Below are 23,400 nucleotides of genomic sequence, written 5' to 3'. Positions count from 1 at the left end.
GGAACAGGACAGTCCCAATGCCAATGAAACAACCAGACCAATTTAACATTTCCATCTCATTACCTCAAATTAGAACTTCAGCATTTTATAAGCACTTAAGTAAAAATGGCTTTAGCTTCTGCACTTATTGAACTTTCATGCTGGTGGGTATAAAAGATAAGAGATTAGGTTTATAGCACAGGTTTTGCATTTTTGTGAATAGCAATGAAAATTCCTCTGCATGGCTTTTACTTTGACCTGTACATTCCATCCCACCCCAAAAAGAGATCAGTTAGCTACAGGTTCTTCAGTCAAAACCACAAAAAAACTATTGGAGTTAGTTCCATGCTTCATATACTAACTCTGCAATTATAGCAAATTCTACTTTTAAAGAACTTTGGGTTTTTTTCCTTGCAAACATTTTTTTCCCCTTCAGTCTCTTAACACAGGCTTGGTGTCAGCCTGCTTTTAATAATTCAGTCAGTGAAACGTTATGCCTTCCTCAGCCAACAGAAGTTCTCTGTGGAGTAACACAGATTGCAAGAGAATAGGAGAGATAGGAGACTTTTTATGTATTTCAAAATACATAAACAAAATGTATGCATTTGCCACTTTACAGACTTCAGTAATTACTGAGTGATTAAGGAGCTCACACTATATGCTCTAGAAATAACAACTGAAACATTATGAAGACAGTGAAAATGACCTACTGTGCTCAAGAGATGATGCAGCTGCATAACTGGCAGCTTGTAACTTGTATACCGATGAGTACAGCATTTTCTTGGAGCTCAAAAGCAGAAAATTATCTATGATTTCCCTTCACCTCAGAGTTAGTCTTCTACACAAATTCCTGTCAGGTTTTGTAGTGCTTTCCCTGGAAGTGTCACGTTAGGCCTTCTTGGTGTATCTCCCATGGTTTTCTATGCTGTACTAAACAGATGATCAATAAATACCTTTTCAGTAGGTTAACTGAGAGCTTACTTCTTCCATAGGGTACGCAGGGGAGGAACACTATCAGGGTTAATGTGGTTTAACCTGCATCTTTATTAGAAGTTTTGCAGATTATATGCTTGAAGTGAGTTAATGAATCATGGATTATTCCTAGCCACACCTCAACAAGGTGCCTCTGAAGTAATTTTAAAATAAGTGTTGCAGAAAAGGTTGAACACTGATGCTCAGCTATGATAAAACTTACTCAGGAAGGATGTTTATGTGAGGTAGCAATCAGCTCAAATAGGCACATGGCAGATTATGTTTCCCTGACTTCAAGAACAGAAAAACTGTTAAGAGAAAGAAAAATACAGTAATCAAACAAAGTACTCTGTTTTATCTGTACCTTTAATTAAAATCTTTAGATGATGTATGCAAGTTACATAAATAATTATCAGAATAAATAAATTTAACTTAAGTATCTCTCACAGTCTATTTGGAAAGCAAGAAGGGAAGCTCAGAGAAACTAACCACATACTTTAGCTTTTCCTAACAAAGTCAGGTAAATTCTGCAAAACAAGGTGAAATTACATGAGGCAGCCTCAGGAGGCAAAAATGAGTTTTCTTATTCTCTCAAATCCTTTCCCTTGCCTTTGTCCACCTGCCAGCTCTGACATCCATCAGGCTCTTGCTGAGTGGGATAATTCATTAACCTGGACAAAAATTAACTTCTCTACCTCAGGGCTAATGAGTTAAGTTCATTCACAAAAAGACTTAACATGCATTACCACCAAAGCAAAATGGATCTTGAAAGCACACAGGTGGGGGAAGGAAAGGAGCTCAAGCTACATGAGACAGAAATAATTTATGATCATCTAAAATGTTACAGGCCTTAGCTTACTGGGAAAAAACTTTCAGGCGTTTTGAGGTTGCAGAAAATCTTGGATTAATCTTGGATTACTTTTGTGAAGGCGAATGATGAGCCAAGATTCAACATTTCAAAAGTAGACCCAGATTATTATGTTTGTCCAGGATCAAAACCAAGTTTGATGGTATTATGTGTGCTTGGTATTAACACCAGAATAGAAATATAGCTGAAAGAAGAATTACAGTGAAAGTACTGAGCAAATAATAGAAAGAACATAGTAAATACCAAACCTGAAATGTAAAATGATTAAGATGGGACAAAGAAGAGCAACAGATGCCCATATGGCTCTGGCATATGAATAAAAGCCTGGCCCAATTCAGTGATACAAAGGCATACTAAAGTTCAAACCAGTTTTACATGAGAAATGCAAACCCCCTCACAAACCCCACATTTTTATACCTTGCTAGCACTTTAACAATAACCAAGGAAAACAGTCATCAGTATAGGAAATTCCCACAGCAAGCGCAGCCAGATTAGCAAAATTAACAAAAAAGCAAGGCATGAAGAAATGATAACAGTTTTTCCCGTTAACATTACTATGTTGTTTATATCAACAACTGGCTGATACAAAGTTGCTCTGAGTGGGTTCCTGAACAGCCTGAGTTTGAAAGGAGAGGAGAAAGCTATCTCCTCAGGAAGATCTTGAAATGATGCAATTTTCATCATAATTGATGGGGTAAACATAAGCCTATGAAAAAGCAAAGACAGCTGTTCCATCCAATGGCTGGCTACTCCAGGACAGGTGACAGCATTCATTTACATCCAAGCAAGCACACAATCAGAAAACAGACTGAGGTAGCGGGGAATGCTCCAGACTGAGGAGTATTTGCATTTCTCCTAATGTGAACTGCAAGAACTAAACCCCCAAGAAATGCACTGATAACCAGATCAAAGTAGAACCTGTTGGCAATGATAGGAAGATAAAGGAGAATGGTTCTGGCTCAAAGGGACTGACATTAAAACCAGCATCCCCTTTGTCTCCCCGTGGGTATCTCCACTTGCAACTCAGATTGCCATTCTACAACAGCGCATATTTTATGAAGATCAGGAAAAATCCCTACTCCCTGCGTTGTGGGAGGCACAGCAACAGAGGGGCACTTACACAACTAATTCTGCAGTCACAAGAACTCCCATGCTGCTTTAAAGAAGGGTTTTTCCTAACGTTGCTTAACCTCAGGAGCCAGTACCAGTAATAACATCGGAGAATATTGATGAAAATGCACAGACTGATCTTATGGCACCAAATATAAAATCTACCTTGACTAAGGGACATCGTTACTACTAGCATTTATTACTTGAAGATGCTCTACCAGTTTAACAGATGAAGGAGAAATATGCCAGCCTCTTCCAACTCCTGAATACATCAAGAAAAGCTCTCACAATCCTGTTTATCCTAACCACAGTGAAGAGCAACAATGCTCTACTTGTGGACTTTTTCAGATATTCCTTCAGCATATGCTTTGAATACTGGCATCAAACGCCTTGAAGGCAGAAGAGTAGGAGAGCTGCATGGCCTCTTGTAACCTGGGAAAAGAAAGCTGGACCAACTTTTCCCTTTTTGCCCATTTGTGGTTTAAATGGTCTGCAACTGGAAAACATCCATGTACCTACTCCTAATGAAGGCACATGCTACAAGATATAGAATTAGAATAGATACTGGGGTGAATTGCCAGAATGAAACAAAGGAGCGACGACATAGCAGAAATCTCAGATGGTAGAAAAGCTTTATACAAGAAGTAAGAAAAGCTACTTCATTATGGAAGTTTGATTACACAGAGCTGTTCATATCCAGCAACAGAACAGGAATGAAATGGCACTAAGTGCACTTTGCATTGTGTAGCAGTTACAGTATCCTAACAGGCACAAGGATACATTTCACAGTAAGACTAGGAGATTCTCCTGACAACAGTAATCTTTTCAGTGCTTTCCCTATTCAACATTGACTGCAACAGTGCTTAGAAACTCCCAAGACATGGCACAAAATAAACGTTATTTGCTGCAGATACTATTTTCACATAACACATTAAAAATTTACAGGCTTACTAAGCACTGGAAGTTATGAAAAAGGAATAACAATTCTCTTTCATTAACATTAAAGACACCTTTCACCAACTTTAAGCTATTCAGTCCTGGCAACTAGGTCCATTCAGTGAAAAGCCTATTATTCTGTGTCTAATCAGACAAAGATTTCTCCTCAGCATGCAGATAAAAGGGATAGGCTATCATCCATACAACTACATAATATTTCAGACTGAAAGCAGTCATCCTCAATTTTGTCACGTTTGATCACTTTCAGAAAGATATTAAGGCTGCCCAGGGAAGACATTACAGCAACCTTCTTCAGTTAGTTTTCTCAGTGGGCTGAGATCATAGCTCTCCCTGTTTTTCAGGCACAGTAAATGAATACCTGCACAAAATTACCCTTTAGAAATCAGAAGCCAACTACCTCTGTCCCTTTCAGAGTATGCTTGAGCTAACACCACAGCTTATAGCACCAGTCCTACCTTTGATCCAAACCATTACCTTGCTACCCCAAAGCAAAGCTTAATATACCTGTGAATACTAAGGGAACTGAACCTGATTAAAGCCAGCCCAGGCAAGAAAAAACCAAACATTCCTGCTTACATTTTATTAACATTTATATATATACTTTTATACATATACATATATCTATATATATGTATATGTGAGCAGAGAACTTGCTTATTTATCAGCCCCACCCCTAAATCTTGCCCTCTGTCCCAGTTCTATTTTGGTATGTCTAATATTTTAAAGCTCTATTTAAAGCAATTAACAAAACTGAAGTGGTATTCTAGCTTGTAAAACAAGATACTGTACTTCAACAAAAAATTTACAGCTCTTGTCTCTTTGGAGTGATACAGAACATGCCTCCAGACAGCAATTCTGAACAGGAATGAAATATGAATTATGAATAAAGTCTTGGAGAAGCCCCTCAATTATAAGCAGAGATTAAAGAGAACCGCACCAATTATGGTGTCCTAAAGTTACCTGGTTTGAATACCTTTCCATTTCTAATAGCAGCTCATTCTGTTGCTATTTACAGGTATATATATGAGCTCTAATGCATAGATTTAAGTTTCTGGCTACAGAATGTTTGACAGTTTCAAAATCTAAAACCAGGTGAGCAAAATTACTCACTGCAGAGCTGGAGTCAGCAGCAAATTTACACTTTGCTGATGGGATGAAATCTTTTCTCTAAAGTACATCAAAATCTTTATGAAGTCACAATTTCAGACTGAGCATGTCTTATTTGCATATGAAATAATACATTTCATAATTCGCATTCCCCTGAAAAAATATCCACAGAAGCCAGATAGGACATTCACCCTAGGACATAGTAAACTGATCCACCTGATCTTCATAAGTCAAACTTAGAAATACCACACAACAATTTAATGTGCATTGTGGTTGCAAGTACCTTCCTTTGTTTCATAACATAAATTTTGGTTTACAAGAACATTGCTTAAAATGTACAATACATACATGTCAACCTGATTTAATTTAACACAATTTCAACCAGAATCCTATCATAGCCTGGTTAGGGGCATGAGAGTTTAAGGTATGAAATAACGCCTGTGATTGTGTTAAGACTATTACATATAGATTCAAAACTTGTCTTAGTTCTAATACATCTGCTTTAACAAAGCCAATTGTAAGCAGTTACCAACTGTAAGTTACCAACTGTAAGTTAAGACTTTGGAGATAATAGGGTATATATTTCAAAACTCAAGGACAAGTTATTTTTAACAGTACTTTCTGTAACATGGCTACAAGAGAAAGTTCTACACGAGACTGATTATCACACATCTCCATCTGGTTATTTTCCCATTTTCAAAAGAGTTTTAATCCACACCCAGAAGTTAATTTTTCAATTTTCAGTTTCTTTGAACATTTTGCTCAGCTGTTGAACTAGTGCCACAAGCTCAGGGTTTCCCCCAAGGGATTCAATTTGCCTATAGGCTTCAGATTCAAGCTCTTTCAATGTATTCCGAGTGTACTCAAAGGAACCAACATTTTCAAGGTAATGTACACAGTATTTTTTTATATCTATGTTCTCCGTCCTTTGACGTAAAATGTTTTGCACCTGAGTACTTTCAGGTCTTGACCAAATTGCATGAATGGTTGGAAAAGAGAACTTGCCCTCAGTTAAGTCTTCACAAAAACTCTTGTTCTCACTATATTCTTTGGAGTGCAAGTTGGCATAGTCATCTCTTATTTGGAAGAAGAGACCGAGTGTGTTAAGAAGTGGCTTTAAGTCTTTCTTATAATTTGAGAACAGCTGCATGAGGCCTACAGCTAATCCAAAGAGACCGCCTGTCTTTTGCAGTACCATCGCTTTATACTCAGCCTCTGTAGGACAGGTGTAAGTATCCCTCCAGTAAATATCCAAGCCTTGACCTTTATGGAGTTCCAGAAGTTGACGGGTAAAAACTTTAACAGCATCTGGATGATCAAGGGTTAAAACCTTCTCTAAGCCAAGAAAATAAACATAATTAGCACAGTTGATTACAGATGGAATTCCATAGATACTGTGTGCCACTGGAAAGCCCCGTCGTAGCTTTGAGTTGTCTTCAATATCATCCACAAGTAGGCTTGCATTGTGCAACATCTCTGTCACTTCAATGATAACCTGTTACAAAAAGAGAAAATTGTTAAGTCTGTTACTGTCATTTAACTGTGAGTTTTGCAAGACTATATCTAAAACAGATAATATTTTAAAGAACTGTATTCTTTATCACTGAGGTTCCTATTTAGACAAGTTGGTTTTACTGTTAGTACAGATTTATGCTTCTCTTCACCATCCAGTTTGCTGTAAGTCCTGGATCACATAGTCTTGTGTGTAATGTTTTCAGATTCAAAGTTAACTTACTCCCTGAACTGCTTCTACTTGCATGCTCCTCTTCATTGTTGCTACAGTTCTAAAACAAGCCATTGTCTAAGAGTCATAGAATAACTGTTATTAGAAATATGACTAGGGGAAAATAAAATAAACACAGTATTTTGAAATGTTTAGATTTACAAAACTGAAATTTCCCACGTCAGTTCTTGAGAGTGTCAAGTATCGTCCATTATCACATTTCTCTTGTGAAGCAGTGTTCATCTTTCTTTACCCACACTGTGTGGTTATATTCAGTACTGGACTCTTGAAGGACAGACTATTCCCTCTGAAACGTCATTTGGAAAATTCCTGGCAGAAAGACAACATCCACAATTTCTTTTGAGAAGCTTCCTACACACTGCTTGTTACTAGGTAGACCAATATCACACACCACCTGAGGTGTGCAATAAACTGTTCACAACATCAGGCTTGTAGCTGACTACCTTAGAGTAGAATGGAACCTTAACAACTCAAAAAAAAAAGTTTTAACACTATACACTGCTTTTATTCCACAGCTGCCATGCTAGCAACAGGTATATTCAGCAGCTGCTTCAATGGAAATAAATTTAAGCACATAAAACTGCATACTGTATAAACTCACTGCAAAACACATCTGATTAAGAGATGATTTTAGAGCTAATGAACCAATTACACTCGTTAGCTACAAACATTGCATTAAGTCAACATTCATCAAAACAACTGCTAAAAAATACTAAGATCACCATAAAATGGCAGCAAATATGGTATGGTCCTATTTGGTGAGTGCTGTAGGACAAAATAAGGACTTTGCTGTAAGCATTTTCTTGAGCACCAAGCCACCTGGTGTTCAGATTAAAACTCAAATCCCAGCAATTTAATCCCTTTCCCAAGATACAATTGCAAGAACAACTTACTTAAAAACTCAAGAAATCAAGGGATAGCCTACTTACTGAAGGTGACTTTACACACCTATTTGTGTGAATATATTTTTGGTCCATTATCTCATTCTCAACACTATCAGGAACATTTCCCTGTGTTCTGTGAATTCATTGGATAAGCCTGTTCTAGTATTTCTCTTGCTAACCTATTTCATATCACTATCAGTTTCATGACCTCTTGCAGCTTCCAGATATAAGGTTTAAAGGAAAGTGTTTCCTTACTCTGTGTTTCTACCAAATTACCTTGTGAACTTAAGACAGTGTTAAAAGTGCTTCAAAGGTGCAGGAAAGGAGCGAAACCGTTCAGATATCAGAAAAAGCTTAATTTAGAAGACATCAGGAAGTAGCCTGAGAAAACAAAAAGACTGGTCTCCATAATGAAAGCTGAAGACCCAGTACAGAGTGCTATGTTCTCTTACAACCTACATCTATCTAATCAGTATCTGTTGCACTCTCAGTCCAACACACAGGTTTCTTCCACCTCCTCATCTGCAACAGCTTTAAAATTTGCTTGACTCTTGATAGGCCATTTCAATGCCTCCTCAGAAAATAGTTCACCTGACAAACCCAGCATTCTCTAATTCAACAAGTTCAAGTGTCTTAGTGCAGCACCAAAAGGGAACTAGAAATTCAGTAAGTGTTGGGGGAAGAGAACACTTGGTTAGGGCAAAAGGTGAAATAGTGGCAGTTAACAGTAAAATAAACTACCAAGGAACAGTAGCCCCAATTGTATCACCTAAATGAACTACACAAAGACGATCTAAGGTAAGAAAAAAGTCCCAGAATGAGTGCTAGAATTCAGATTTTTAATTAAAAAAAAATACAAATAGCTGGAAATTAGTTAGGCTGTTAGACACAGGGGACATCTTCTGAAGATTATGAGATGTCAAAATGATGACCAGAGGTGGTCCTGCCATTACAAACAAGTAGTAAAGGAGACATTAAAGCATTGTTTTTCTTCATAAAGATAATCAAAACAAGTGGTTCAAGTTTTCAATAGCAGTTACATGATCACCAGTGTAAAGTGACAGAACTGGTAACTTCTGTTCACACAGAGGCACTGCAGCTTTAGGGAGGAGGCAACAGTCAGATTGCAACATAAAAAAAATCCTAGTTGAATAGAATGGAAGGGTTTGTTATAATGCAAGGGGTTCAGCATGAAAAGACAGGCCCTGGGAAGCTGCAGAAAGCCCATTACCACATTTTCAAAACTCAACAGAAGCCTAAAGTAGCAACAGAGCAAGCTCTAAGTACAGGGTTGTCCTAGATAACTTCCAGAGGCTTCCTCCAATCTGAATTCTGATCTGTGATAAATCTAAACCCATACATACAATACACAAGTTGCTATATTGTATGTTTTATGTTTGTCTGAGCACAAAGGGTAAGATGTGTCTAGCTGAAAGCCAGAATAAATTTTGCTACACAATTACACAGACAGGCTGAAAAACAGAAGAGTTCCTAGATTATGAAATGCAGCCTCTTAAACCACTTAAATCACTTTGCTCCTTGAGAGTTATTAACTGTCACTCTTAAGCCACTCTAAAAATGACACCTTCACAAACCTTAAAGATACTTCTGCCAACAATTAATGAAATTAACAAAGGACCAGCTGGGTGTCAAAAGCCACAACCAATTATATTAATTCCTTACATTGCCTTGGACAGAAAATACTTTGCACACTCTGTATGCAGTTTAGTGAAACTGCAGTCTAAATTAAAAAGGAGGATATTTTTTCATTTGAAAAGCCACAGTGTTTAAATACACAGCCATGCATCTTGCAGACTTTGTCCAAGAGAAAAGGGAATGAGAACTCCAAGATAATGCTCAGAATGTAAGGACTGCAGACTGTATGATACATCCCTCTCAAATTTAGGTTTGTAAAGTTGATTTAATTGCTCTTTGATATTCTTGTATCAAAACTTCAAGATTTTATTTTCAAACACTACATTTGTGAAATGTACAAGGTAACTGTCTAGGTTTTTTTGTAAGTCATTAAAAACTCAGTGTTAATAACTGAGTTACGTTAAGTGGGTAACAATGATAGCTGCTTATCTACAACCTCAAAGGTTGAGCACACTTGGAAAGAACTAACTACTCTAGTAAGACATGGAAGTATTTCTTTAGTGTTGCATCACAGTAAAAGCTTTGCACTGAAGTTGTTTCCATGAAAGTTCACTTTATATTCAGAAATTAGTGCATTTAAGATTTCTGATCATTTATGCTATATAAGAGAATCATCTGTTACCAGTGGTCTTGGAAGAAAGATAACAACCTTTTAAAAATAATTAGCCAGTACCTGTATTTTATCTTCTGGAACATTCAGCCAGTGATTAAAAGCCTGTGACAGTTTGGTTCTCACTTGCTTACCTACAATAAAAATATTATAGGCGTTTATAAAAATAACACAGTTCATTATTAAAAGTGGAAAATGTATCAGTGCATGGCTTGTTTCCTCATTGAATAAACATCAATTAGCAGCAGTTTCAGTTTTAAACACTTCACAGGAATATGTAAAGTACATATTTACAGGTTACTATATTTAGTTTTCACAATTTAATCAGTAAGGGCTCCTGACCATGTTGGTAGCCTGTACAGATCAGCTAGTTTGCAGGGCATGTTAAGTTTAAAAAGTTTTAATTATGATTCACTATTAGTTGAAAGTATGGGTATTTTTTGAATATCTATTTCTCTCAATCTTTAGGTCTTTCTCCTGAGGTATTATTCTTCACTTGCTACTGTAAATTTGTAAAACAGGAAAGTGACATTTCTTATACTTACTAAAAACTCTAAACAAAAATTTGAACAGAACATTCTGAACAGAATAGAACTTTGCAAGAATTCAGGTATTTATCTTATACCCAAGAAATCTACCTACAAACAGGATTTGGTCTGCTTTTGGTAAAATCTACTTGGTTGGAGCCAAGCACTCACCCTGTTTCATAGCGTGACAGTGAAAGACAACATCAAATGACCAAATTTAGTGTTAAAACAAGTTGTTCTGTTCAATCCAGATACTTTCTACATGCCAGAGTGAATTTCAGTAGAAGCTAAGCTGATGCCTATAGTCTACTTTCCTCAGTAATTTGCTAGTTTTCACGTACAAATATCCATCCAGCATCTAGACATGTTCAAGATGAAATAAAGTCATCTCCTATCCACACTGAGACAATTCTGCTCTGAATTTTGAGAAGCTCAGCTACATATAATATCTTGGAATAACTGCAAGACTGGTTTACAAAAACAGCTCTGTATATATAGCTCACATAAACAAGCATTTGGAAAAAGCTTTAAATAAACTTCAAAGCAGTGCAACATAAACACCCATGGAAACCATATTACTTGACTCACAATGTACTGAGACATAACTGAGATATTCTGCAATACTAGTCCTCATGTTGATAATTCCATCTTGCCCATAGCACCAAAGAAATGTCAACATTTGAATCTCTCCCTAAGGCTTCTCTATGACTGTGTAACTAGCATATATGGAACAGAATAATAAGTAATAGTAGATTCACTTGCAGTGATAGACCCTGACTGAGAATTTTTCACCTTCTAATTAAGTCACCACCAGATAAGCAATAGCTTTTTGGGTTGGGCTCTGTAGCATGGGTGATAACCTTCCTCCCTGGATCAGAGGTCTGCACTTTTTGTCTCAGTTCTCAATGATTTCCACTGCTTCCTGTCATCACCATCTTCTGGTTTGCACTAGACAAGATTAACAATATGGTTCTCTTTTTTCTCCCCAGCAGCTCTGTCCTCTGCTTCTGCCACATGTGAACAGCCCTTCTTACCTGGACATACGCTGCCATTGGTTTATTTTCTCCATTTTCGTTGTCTATGCTCAGTTTTAAACACTAACAGTTTTCTGCAGAAGTGAAGGATTGTTTTGTCTCATCTTGAGAATTACTGCTACAAATATCTGCCAAATTATGGCTTACCGATTAAGGATTAATCTTAAGTATTTCACCACATTCATAAAGAAAACCTGTCAGAGATGATATCACATTAAGGAACTCTACCTTACCTATAGCTGTTTATTCTCTTTTAAATTACTTGGATACAGACAACACCTATTTTTTAATACTAGGCAGTTAATTCTGTTTTTCTGAATCTGTTTCCTAGAAAATACACTTAAAAGAATGCTGGATGTTCAGCAACAAGCATTATTTCATCATGAGGAACTTGACTACTAGCATGCACTCTAAATAGATTATAACATGCACAAAGGATGAAGCCACTTCAATTCCTTAGTACAGACAGCATTTGAATAGTTAGACTTGTCTACCCTGACTAGCAAGGCTTCCTGGACACTGACTATTCAAAGCAAAAACACTACCTGTATAGTGAGACTTTCATCTTTCCTTATATAGATGCAGATTTGCTTGTCTTCTAAAGGAACATTATTGGTACATAAATGCTATTTTATCTGACTCTGAAGTCAATCTTACCTGGTTTAAGTGATAGTATAGCGATTTTCTGATTTATGGCTGCAGCCATATTGTGATGGCAAAAAACCAAACCCTTCCAATGCTGGTCTTTAAAGCCTGGATGCAGAAGATTCCACTCCTTGCCACACCCCTCCACTCAAACTAGACAAGACAACAATACAGGGACACTAGGACAAAATTAAAAGGAGCACTGCCAGAATTATCCAGTTTCTTCACTGTCACATTTCACCACTCAATTATTCTAAGCAGGCTATTGTAAAATTGAAGAATAGAGGTCTTACCTCCAAAATTAAATTCTACCTAGTGTATAGAGCTATAATAATAGACATTACTGCACCAAGCTTTTATCAAAGCTCTAATAAATGCATTTGGTTTAATCTGCCTAAGATCCCAAATTATTACCCAAATCAAACAGCAACTATGGAAAGTTTTTCTTCTTAGGAGGCTGGGTGGAAAAGGTGAGAAAAATAGTCAGAAATTCTTTCTACAGCTAAGAATGTTAAAGCTTTATCCTCAAAACAAATATCAGGTTAGATTAAAGATGCTGTACTGAGGACATTCCCTCCTTCTCTTCAGATGAGGAAAAAAAAGGGAAAAAAACAGTCAACTTACTCTTTATGTACACACTTGTTCTTGTGACAGGGCACCGACTCAAAAACTACAGACCTCTATTCTGGACAGGCTTCTGGTTAGTATTGCTTCACTCTTGCTGTATTGAAGTAACCACAAATTATGCCCTTAAGGCAGTACCCCACTTACAGAGAGGGTACATGAAAGGGCTGGAACAGCATGGGAAAGAGCAGAGGGACTATTAACCTAGCCCCCATTACAGCTAATTCAACCCATTAGCCCAGCAGAGAACACAGCTTTTTGCTAGGTTAGCTTTCTGCCAGCTTTATGTACTGAGTCAGCTTATGCAGTGGATCTGCTACAATCAGTACAGAGTGAGCAGGAGATACAGAGCATCAGGGAAAAGGGCATTGCCCTCCTGGAGGAAGAAAGCTCTTGCATTACCTCAGCTGTATTGTACACTTGCACATTTAGCGGCATCTTCTGATGGATTAAAACTAAATGGATAAAGTCTTCAAGCAGCTACGAGAACACTACAGACAGCATCAGTGAACTGCAGGAAGACAAGCAGAGCAGGCACATGCAGTTTTAACATGGGCAGCCACAACATGTGCACGACTAAGGTCCCTGACTGAATTCTCTAGCTTAACTTCTCTGCTCAAAATAGGGTTAACTAATCCAGGGTTGTGATCTTGATTTTTGCCTTGTTCCTTCTCACAATCCTGAATGCCACTATCCCATGGTCACTGCAACTAAGGTTGCCTCCAGTCTTAATGTCCTAACCAATTCTCCCTTTTTTAAAATGGAAGTCCAGCATAATATCTTCCTATATCAGCTCCTTGATCACCTGTGTTAGCAAGAAGTCATCAATCCGTTTTAGAAACCTCCTGGACTGCCTGTGTCCTGCTGTGATGCTTGTTCTATCACACTGTCAGGTAACTGAAGTCTCTCGTAAGAATCAGCACCTGTAAATATGAAGCCTTTTGCAGTTTTGAAGGTCTCATCTGCTTCTTCCTGCTTAGGGGGTCTGTAGCAAACACCCACTATGTCACCCCTATTGATCTGCCCTCTAATCTTAACCCATAAACTCTCAACAGGCTGATCTGACTGAAGGTAGAACTCCATGCAATTCAACTGCTCTTTCGCATAAAATGCAACTCCCATTCCTTGCTACCCCAGATTGCCTTCCTATACCATCCACATCCATTGCAGCACTCTAGCTGTGTGTTTATACCACAAAAAAAATTGCTGCCCTACAGTCACATGCCAAACTCTACCTCCTCCCTTTTACTCCCAGTAATGTAAGCATCTGTATAAAGACACTTCAGAGAAGCATCTAATCCTGCAGATCCCCTGAAAAAGCAAGAGCTCCCCCTATGAAGTTCTACTCGTACTTCCTTGTTGGAATGCTGGGATGATTTCCTTTCAGATCTGATCTGCAGATTACTAATTGTCTTGTTCAAATCAGCATATACTGATACTGAAAATACTTTGCAAGTTGACTAATTCCTCACTCGACTGCGTGTAGTCATTTTCTTTTATTATAATTTCTACTTTTGCCCTGACTTGGAGAGGTGGATGCTATCTCCTCCTGGTAGTCCTTGCTCTACAAAGGAGGTCTCAAGGCCGTAAGAGCCAAAGCTCTGCTATCAGCCATCAGCTGTGCAACTAACTTGCTGTTGAGAGGCAATACCTGTTTATTCCTCCTGACAGTGAGAAGGGAGTTGAGGATCATAGAGAAGATCCAGCTGGCTCCCTGTGCCCCTGGCCCTCATTCCAAGGGTCACATAGTCTTGCTTGATAAGCTTCAAGTATTCCCTTGCTATATCCGTTAGTGTTCAAGTAGAAGAGCTGTAAGGTTAAGTATTTTAAAGGTGAAACACACCTTGGCAGTCCTTCCCTCACGTCCCTGTCAGGGGGTATCCAGAAGCAGCAAACCTCCCTAACACAAAATCACATGTGGAAGCCTCTATTCCCTACAGGAGTCAGTCTCTCCACTATCTGCTCAGTTTCACCACTTGCTGCTGCCCCAGGTGCTTTTCTGATGCTTAGCTGTATAAAACCATAGAATCACTCAGATTATAAAAGGCCTATAAAGAGCTTCCAGCCACATGTCTTCTTGCAGTGCATTGAACCTATCTGGCAATTGCACATCTGCCCAAGGAATAGAAATCTCTCCTGGTGTCAGAGGCCACCAGCCTTCACCACTGCAGGAGTATCTATCTCCCAACCTGATATGCACAGACTACATCTGCCCCCCATCAATATACCTGGAGATTCTTGAATTTGTACAGTCTTGTAATTTTTGTTATTTCTCTGCTGTGCTGACCCCCTTCCACCATTCCTTTGCATGGTGACACAGGTTTTCCACAACAACACACCTTTAGGAGCAGGGACATCACTTGCTTCTGGCTAGTGGGTGCCCCCAGACATCCCTGCAGCTCACAGTCTAGAGAGGTGCAGCCTCCCTCAGGAACTTGGCCCAAGTGGAGGCCTCTGATGTGCCAAGTGTGGTTGTGCCAGTGGCAGGGATCATGGCCTGTGGTGCTTCACACCTCCACCAGGCTGATCAGGTTCAACAGCCCAGCAGAAAAAGCTGAACAACAAAGCCCGTCTTGACTGTTTAGCTTGCTAAACAAGACCAGGAAAAACTGCAGCCAAGACCAGCAGGACATGAATGGGAAGATGAACAATCATGAATGGGATCAGAATCTGCCCCTTTCAACAGCAAGCTATTAACCATATCAGTTTTATGACAACTGAAATTCCATGTACTCCTTAGTGCTGCAAAATCAGTTACTGCGGTTAACTCAGACTCTCAAAAATAAAGGATTTATTGTGTGCGAATCCAGCCATTTTTGAGACAAACCACAACAGAATCTATGAAAGTCAATCCTGCACTTTATGATACTAAGTGACAGAATACTAGATTAATCAGAACATCACTAAAAACTAGTATGGAAATGTTCCACTACAATGAGGTTTTACAAGAAAAGTTACTGTTTCAGAATCTGCATTCTTCTCCCAAGCAATAATTTCTGCTCAAGAAGGAATAAACAATAATTACTATACTAGCAGTTAAAATAGCACCATACTAAAAATACCCTGAGCTGAGTAGCTTCCTTATCCTAGCGCTGTTTGAAGTTAAAGAAATATACAAGGTAACTTTAAGTATGACCCCGAGACTGTTACCATTAAAAGTCTTATTTCAGAAAAGGGAGGCAGAGTAATCAGCTTCCTCTACTGAGAAATTGATCCTTAGCAGTTATAAAGTTTTGTGTTCTTACACTATTGACAACATTAGCAGGCTTTTTTCCTTCCCTGCTACCAGCCTTAAGATAGTCACACAATCCCTTTTTATGCAAACAAACTTTGATATGTATCTAAATTCATTCAACCATAGGTTACTAAACTGCTTGGAGAATTTACCTAGTCTTACAAGATAAGGAACTGGACTACTGTAGAGCCATAGTGTACATATTTGACACGCAGCCAAGCTTTTTGCAAAGCCCCTCAGAGCTCAAACTGATCCAACACAGAAACAGCTTCTTGTCCCTATTGCTGTGTCTGCTCACTAACAAGACAAGAGATTAACCAGGCAAGTTTTTAACAGGTTAGGTGATTGATGCTACCTAATAATTTGATTAGCAAGCTGAGAACTGGCACAAGTTAAGCAGCAGGAGAATACTGCCAGAAGCTAAGAGGATAGAATGAAACTGCCTCTTTCAACAAGAGCCTGCTGGATTAGCTCGGGCATCTCATTTGAGTTCCACTTTAGGTAGAAACAGCATCTATAAGCCCATTTTTTCCACCTGTACTGAGCACTGGAACTCATACTGACTCCAAGATTCACACATGTAACTGGCTCCTACTGATCTGGACTTGGCATAGCTGACCTTAGGCAAAGCTAGAGTCTGTAACACAGTAAACACGGTTTATTTGTGATTGTGATCACTGCTTCACCTGTTGCTCAGTATAAGCTTCCCACAGGTACACCACTTTCACCTGTCTAGCTTAAGAGAAGTTTTCTCTTTTGAATCACACCACTACTGCTGTATAGAGAGCAGTGTATCTTGTCTCTCACATTTCCCAAAACATACACTGAAATAACAAGAAGTCAACATGGTAAAGTGGACTATCAGATTTATGATACATCCATTTATGATTCATGATACTTCAGCAGGACAGGATATAAAACACTGAGTACTGCCAGCGAGTGTAGTGTTACATAAGCCACCAGTACAGAGTTATTACAGTTGAACTCACAAAGTAAAGGAATTTAGCCACAGGAATCAAGGTGGGAAGGTTAAACATGTATTCTAGATGCATCATTTAAAGTGAAAGGTAACTGAAGAGCTATTAGTCAAGCACTTTTGACTATAAAAGAATTTTTTTGCACTTCTTGGGTGTTGTATATTTCCTACTAGGAAGCTGAGCTTTTCTTCCTGGAATCTGTAATAGCTTTAAAAGTAATTAGCAGCTAAAGATGCAGAGGTATCACAACATTCCTTGGTTCATGAAATAACCTAATCAAATTAAAAGTATACTTAAAAAGATGATGTTAGAGGAGAGCAAATTTCTTCAGGGCCAGGGCTTAGAAAGCTCTCTGTAATATCACCGACTCATTCTCAAGGTAGTTCTCTAGAAAGACCACCACCAAGTTCAACAGGGCCAAACGAAATAATGAGGAAATGGGAAACAAGCCTTCTGGCATTAAAAAGGCATGCAACTGCCAGATTCTTTCCTTTTCTTAATTCTCAACTTAGTGCTAACTGCCAAGTCAAATGAAATCATTAATGTTGGCAAGAAAATCCTGGGTATTTGTAGAGGTTAATAATGAAATTCATTACATACAGGTATAATGAATTAGGACTCAGAGGACCCACCCTACTGATGTACAGCTCTTGATACAGATGTGCAAAAGCCACTTAGTACTCTGCCTGTGATTTTTAATGCTACTTGTCTAGGCAGAAAGTCTTCTGTCCTGATCAGATATAATTTTGATCAGAAATATTTCCTTCATATTTTTCCAAATTTTGTATCTTCCATATCCTTCAGCATGCAATATAAGCTGGACAAGAGGGCAATCAGGCAATTATGCAGTAGTCCCAATGACAAAGTTGTTCCGCCACTGTATTTACAAAATTAGTCACTCTGGTAGCTTGCATGGTCTTTCTTACACTTTAGGTGTACAAAGGGAAGTCACAGCAATCTGATTGTTTAATCAGAGAGGCTTCCAAGGGGCATATCCATACAGTAAGTTTGCTTTCAAACTGCCTCCTGAATTATACTATGCCATTCAAGACTGAAAACTCCATGTGAATGTATTGCTGGTGACCTGATACTACACAAGGTCTGGCTGAACCTCTGACAGGTGAAGCAAATCATGAAAAAGGACAGCCTAAACTGGCCATATGAGCACCTGTCTCGACACACACCAAGGAGAATAAATTACACAGGAGGATAAACAGGCTAATAAAAAACTCCCAAAACCAACCCAAAACAAAACCAAACTGAAAAAAACCCCAACAAAACACCCCCAAAGAACCGCTAACCAAACAAAAACCCCTCAAACAACACCCCTCCCCCCTCAACCAAAACAAAACCCATAACCCACTGAGTTCAGTACAGCAAGCAACTAAAGAACAAAACATTGTCAGCCCTGTGTTTAAAACCAGGATCAAGTCTTCAGTACTTGCCCTTATCAGTTTTTAAAAGCATCAAGTTGGCTACTCTGGAGAACAGAGTAACTCCAATATTACTTACTACAATTGCAATATTAATATGGCAATATTACTACAGACACAAGAGCTATTGCACAAATTTCACACACAAAAAAAAAAAAGGGTGGTTCCATAAGAGGAAGAAAATAACAAGTAAAAGTGAAACACTGGAAAGTGTTAACTTTTATTATTCTTAAATCCACAAATAAAGAATGGAAAAACAACTTGTTCTATATTACCCAAGACAAAAGTTGCTATAAAACCAATTTTGATATTTAAAACAACACAGTACAAAGAAACTTGCCTGGTAGTTGAAGCAAATACTGGTATGGCTCTAGGATTCTTTTAGATGTTTCATCCATCCCATCCATTTCTTTATTTCCTAAGATGCAGTTCACTGTTAAAGAAAGTGTTATTAGCACTACTCTGATTTAAAAATGTGGAAGTAAACAGTAGATGCATACAACTAAAATGTCAGCTGAATTCCAGGTTAGGTGCAAATATTCCAATTTTGCACATGACACCTTCAGTATATAAAAGATTTCCAGATTTTACTAAAGAAGCATGCCATATATGCTAAATACAGTTTTCTTTAATTATTCATTAAGTTTAAGCCAACTCCTAGAGTTTGTTTACTTTTTTGCACATAGTAGATTGCTTAGGTGATGAAGCAACTTTACCATTCACAACAATGAAGCTCCACTGCAAGTCTTTGAAGATACTGATAAAAACCCCCACATACAAAACCTCACACGACTGATCTATCTCCCTAAATGCTTTCTCCATACATTAGACATTCCAAAAGTAGAAATGTCTAAGAGCAGAAAATATACCTCAGGCCAAGGCTACCTAAAGAAGTAGAATACCAGCTTCAGTCTTTTGATGTAATTCCTCCATCTTCTGTTGTAAGTCAAAATAGAAATATACCATTTTCCTACCACTGTTCAAGCATACAGACAGCTGTACACACTTTCCCATACACCATAAATGTAACAGACTGTTATGAATAATCTTTTAGGATCCAGGGCCTAAAAAGCTCAACAATTTTCTATTGATTAGCTTCAATCCACATACTTTTGGTCATCTCCATTTTTTTTCAGACTGTTCTCTGTGATAAATTTGCTATCCTTTCACCTCTATCCTTCCTTGCTGCACTGCAGATGCAGCAACTCAAAGCAATTCTTCTCATGTAGTTTTAAGACAGAACTGCAGCAGTAGCATAAAGTCTCAGGCTACTTCACTTCTCAGATACACTGCTAGTATCCTGCAAAGGATTTCTTTCTTTCCTCCTGAAGCAAATGAATAGTTATGTAAATTAATGTCTCAATTTTGGCTAGAACAGAGCTAATTTTCTTCCTAGTAGCTGATACTGTGCTGTGTTTTGGACTCAGTCTGAGAATACTGTTGACAACACACTAATGTTTCAGCTTTTGCTAAGAAATGCTCATTGTAAGTGAAGGACTTTTCAGTTTCCCAAGCTCTGCCAGGGAGCAGGTGCACAAGTAGCTGGGGGAGTATAGCTCAATCAGTTCTGTCTATTCCCATTCCTACCTTCCCACACCCACAAGCATTTGTAGCAAGTCTGTACTTGGGGAACTGATCTGCGTTGATAACTATTTTCCAAGTTTAGGTTTAGATCAATTCCTTTATTTGCTTCACTGTGTGTGTTCATCAAATGTATTGGCACTTCAGGGGCAAGAAAGGCTATTTAACCAAATATAGTTGTCAACAAAATGCTCATAAGATTGCACCTTTTGGGAAAGCTCTACATAGTTTCTTGACAGTGATGCTGTGATAAGAAGTACAACCTTTCCATCCTATCCGTGATGTGCCAGCACAACTAGGGTCAGGCCACACACCAATCAAAATCGGATTTGACACCTTTGACTCCTTATTTTGATGCCAGCTTGTTGTTGCAACTGAAGTGCTTTCAACCAGCACTGCCACTGTGTCAGCTGTCAAACTGTACCCCTACACATAAAGAGTAAGTTTCAAAGGACTTCAGCAAGGAGGTAAAATCAAAGATTTTCAGAGCCTACCTCCAGATGTTTTAAGCAGAAGGAATCTAGTAAAGATAGATATAAGGGTATACTATCAACCTAACAACTCCCCTGTGACTATTATTTGTCAAAAAGCCACACAGATGGTGAGAGAATTGAAAGTGCGTAGCTATCCAGCTAGCCTGAGAAGAGATGTGTTAGGATTGGAAGTGCTCACCTATAAAAGTTCTTGCTTAGAAATAAATGTTAAACCTCTCCCTCTTCCCTAAGGGAATTACGTCTCTTGCTCATCTGCAAGGCAGTAAGCCAATATTCAGAATCCCCAACTAACTTGAAATTCATTAGTATTGTACAGCATCAACCTAAATATCTGCATCTTTCTGCACAAAACAAATAGGTGTTCACCTGAAAAACTGCTTATCAGCAGGAAATTAGCCAAGTACTTCTGCCAGAAGTACAGAGATTTTTTTTTTTTTTTTAGTAAAAGTAAGGCAAAAAAGATCTCACGAGCAAAAGTAACCCAAATCAATATAAATAAAATTTTCTATACTACTATTCGACTGTTAAATGAAATTTTAGGTGAATTCCCACAAGGAAAAAAATAAGTCTGATTATTCATCTGACAGCTACACATTTAACACACCCACTGGCACATTAACAGTGAACAGAACGTCCCCCAAACTTGTACATAGAAAGGGATACTTGATAAACATGTAAATGGAATTCATTCCAAAAGCCTCTAAGCAAAAATACCATGATTCCAGATGTGTAATATTACTGCTCTTCGCACAAAATTATCACACACGGCACAGTTGGGAAATGCTTGCTATTAAGGGTTTCCTGCCGAGGTGACTGACCGATTTGTTATGGAAGTTACACTGTTGCACTGACAAAGACTTCTCAGTGATTTAGACACAAGATCTCAAGACACCATCTCCCAATAAGAAGTAAAAGCTAGCAGTTAAATAATAAATGAAAGAGAACGTAAAGCCTTTGTTAGTGAAAGTACAAGAATTGATTACATTGATTATTCATAGGATTAAAGCAGTCAAGGCCATTTTACCTTTTAAACCAGCACACAAACTTGCTGCATTTCAATTCATATGCATGACAAAGTTAATTTTCCAGTTATTTCTCAGTATCTTCACATAGGCATAAAGAGCAGCCACACACAGCAGAGAGCCCAAACAGCTGCCTTTTGGACTGCATCAAACCTTATCTCTGATGACCTCTTTGAAAACACACATGACACTAGGATAAGATGGTGATGTGGGCCTCCATAATGTGGAGCTACACTAAAGCTATACTTGAAGCTGTAATCTGTGTCGAAGACCTTTCTAGAGAGGATGAAGGTTGACAATTAATGATGATTAATTCTAGGTCAAATGTCAAGAAAAAGTTTCCCTTTGGAACTTTGCAAAACAGCTTCTCATGCTATCCTGTTCCATCCCACACTGCAGAACCTTCTCCCCTTCCTCCCAAAGAGGGGGAATGTCATGGTCTGAAACAGTCCAGGCTAAATATACAGATGGTATTTTAAAAAGTATCATCATTTCAGAGGCTGCAGTCATAGTGCAATTACAGAGAAAATAAAAGACAGCTACCAAAGAAGCAGAAAGCTGCAGTATAAAATGGACCATTCAGAAAATTCTCAACTCAGCTCCATCAGAGAACATAGCACACTGAGACACTGGCTTCGTTGTGACCAGTGGGGGGGAAAAGCCCCAGAGGGCGGGGAGCAGGTAGAAGTGAGAGTTTCAAAAGGAATAAAAAAACCCCATAGTGAATATGTATTATTTCAAACAGAGACTACCAGAAGTCTTACTCCAAATATAACTGGGACACTAGTCCACGTTCCCATTCTAATTAGCAGAGTCGTGTTTACAACCCCTCCTAGGCTAACACGGAACAACACCTCGCTTTCAAGCTGCGGGCGGACAAGCTTCCCACAGGTGGAAGGACAGTCACAGACCACACATTTTCCCCGAAGATGCAGCTAAGCGAACAATAGCTTTCCGTCGCCGCCACTCCAACACTAACCCCAGAACGGCATGAGCATACTGCTTCCTGGGATCGCGGTTCCATTTTAATGGGGTTTCAAGGTAAAACTGAGCACGGACACTGCGGAAACCCGACAGCAATACCTGGGCCGCCCAAGCCCCCGCAGGCAGTCGGGGAAGGTCTCTGAGCTGCGGGCTGACCCGAAGACAGAAGATGAGTCGGCAAAACCCGCGACCGCTGCTGAGGCGCTGCGTTACGCGGTTAAAACTCACATTTCACAGGGAACACGAAGTTGCTGCCGCCCTGTCTGCAGCTGCCAAACTCCCGCCACAAGCAGACCAAGGCAAATAAGGTTCATTTTTTTTCGGAGTTCAACACGACAGGCGCAGCCTCCTCAGATCCCTCCAGAACTCCAGGACGAGCGGGCCCAGCTCTTCAGCGCCATTTTAGGAGATCGCAAGCCCAGGACGCATCGCTCCCCCCGCCCGCCGTCCACCCCATTTTCTGATCGGCGCTGCCGGGCTCAGCCGCCAGGGAGGGCCGGGAAAGCACCGCCCGCTGCCAGCCCAGCGCAGCCCCGGCCCCGGAGCGCTCTGTCAGTCACACCGCCCGCCCCGGCGACCGACGGCACCGCCCAGCACTACCGGCGGCCCCCTTTCCCCCGGCCCCTTCCCGGGCAGCCTGGAAGCCCGTCCTGTGCGGGGCGGCCGCAGGACCCTCTCCCCCGCAGCCAGGCTCGGACCGGCCCCCCCCTCCGAGCGGGGCGCCCCCTCTCCCTCCGCCGCCCGGACCCCCGCGCCCCCCACCAGCCACAGGCAGCTAACAGGGCAGGCGACCTCACCTCACCTCCCCTCCCCGCCGCCTCCTCCACCGCCGCCGGAGCTGCGCCCCCGAGCAGCCGCCGCTCCGGGAGTGGCGGCGCTGGCGGCGGCAGAGCCCAGAGCGAGAGCACCGCCCCCCTCCTTCCTTCCGCCCCGCCGGGCGCCACCTTCCCCTCCTGG

General features: G+C 39.8%; 1 protein-coding gene across 5 annotated transcripts; it reads right to left on the bottom strand.

The window, feature by feature from the left end:
- Nucleotides 1-1,299: 1,299 nt before the first annotated feature.
- GGPS1 (geranylgeranyl diphosphate synthase 1) lies at nucleotides 1,300-23,379 on the bottom strand. Of its 5 annotated transcripts, none has more exons than XM_066178818.1 (4): nucleotides 23,246-23,379; nucleotides 18,703-18,795; nucleotides 9,951-10,021; nucleotides 1,300-6,488 (listed from the first exon to the last, which is right to left on the bottom strand). In XM_066178818.1, the coding sequence occupies exons 2-4, from the start codon at nucleotides 18,767-18,769 to the stop codon at nucleotides 5,727-5,729; spliced, it is 900 nt and encodes a 299-aa protein (XP_066034915.1). In that variant the 5' UTR covers nucleotides 18,770-18,795; nucleotides 23,246-23,379; the 3' UTR covers nucleotides 1,300-5,726. The 5 variants fall into 5 exon arrangements, with proteins under 5 accessions (XP_066034915.1, XP_066034912.1, XP_066034910.1 ...); XM_066178815.1 differs by having other exon boundaries at nucleotides 23,241-23,324; XM_066178813.1 differs by having other exon boundaries at nucleotides 23,236-23,321.
- Nucleotides 23,380-23,400: the final 21 nt, after the last annotated feature.

Source organism: Chamaea fasciata, unplaced genomic scaffold (genome assembly GCF_029207755.1).
Source record: "Chamaea fasciata isolate MVZ Bird 193981 ecotype frontalis unplaced genomic scaffold, bChaFas1.0.hap1 SCAF_3, whole genome shotgun sequence".
Classification (NCBI taxonomy): domain Eukaryota; kingdom Metazoa; phylum Chordata; class Aves; order Passeriformes; family Sylviidae; genus Chamaea; species Chamaea fasciata.
This window is presented reverse-complemented; position numbering and strand designations above follow the sequence as displayed.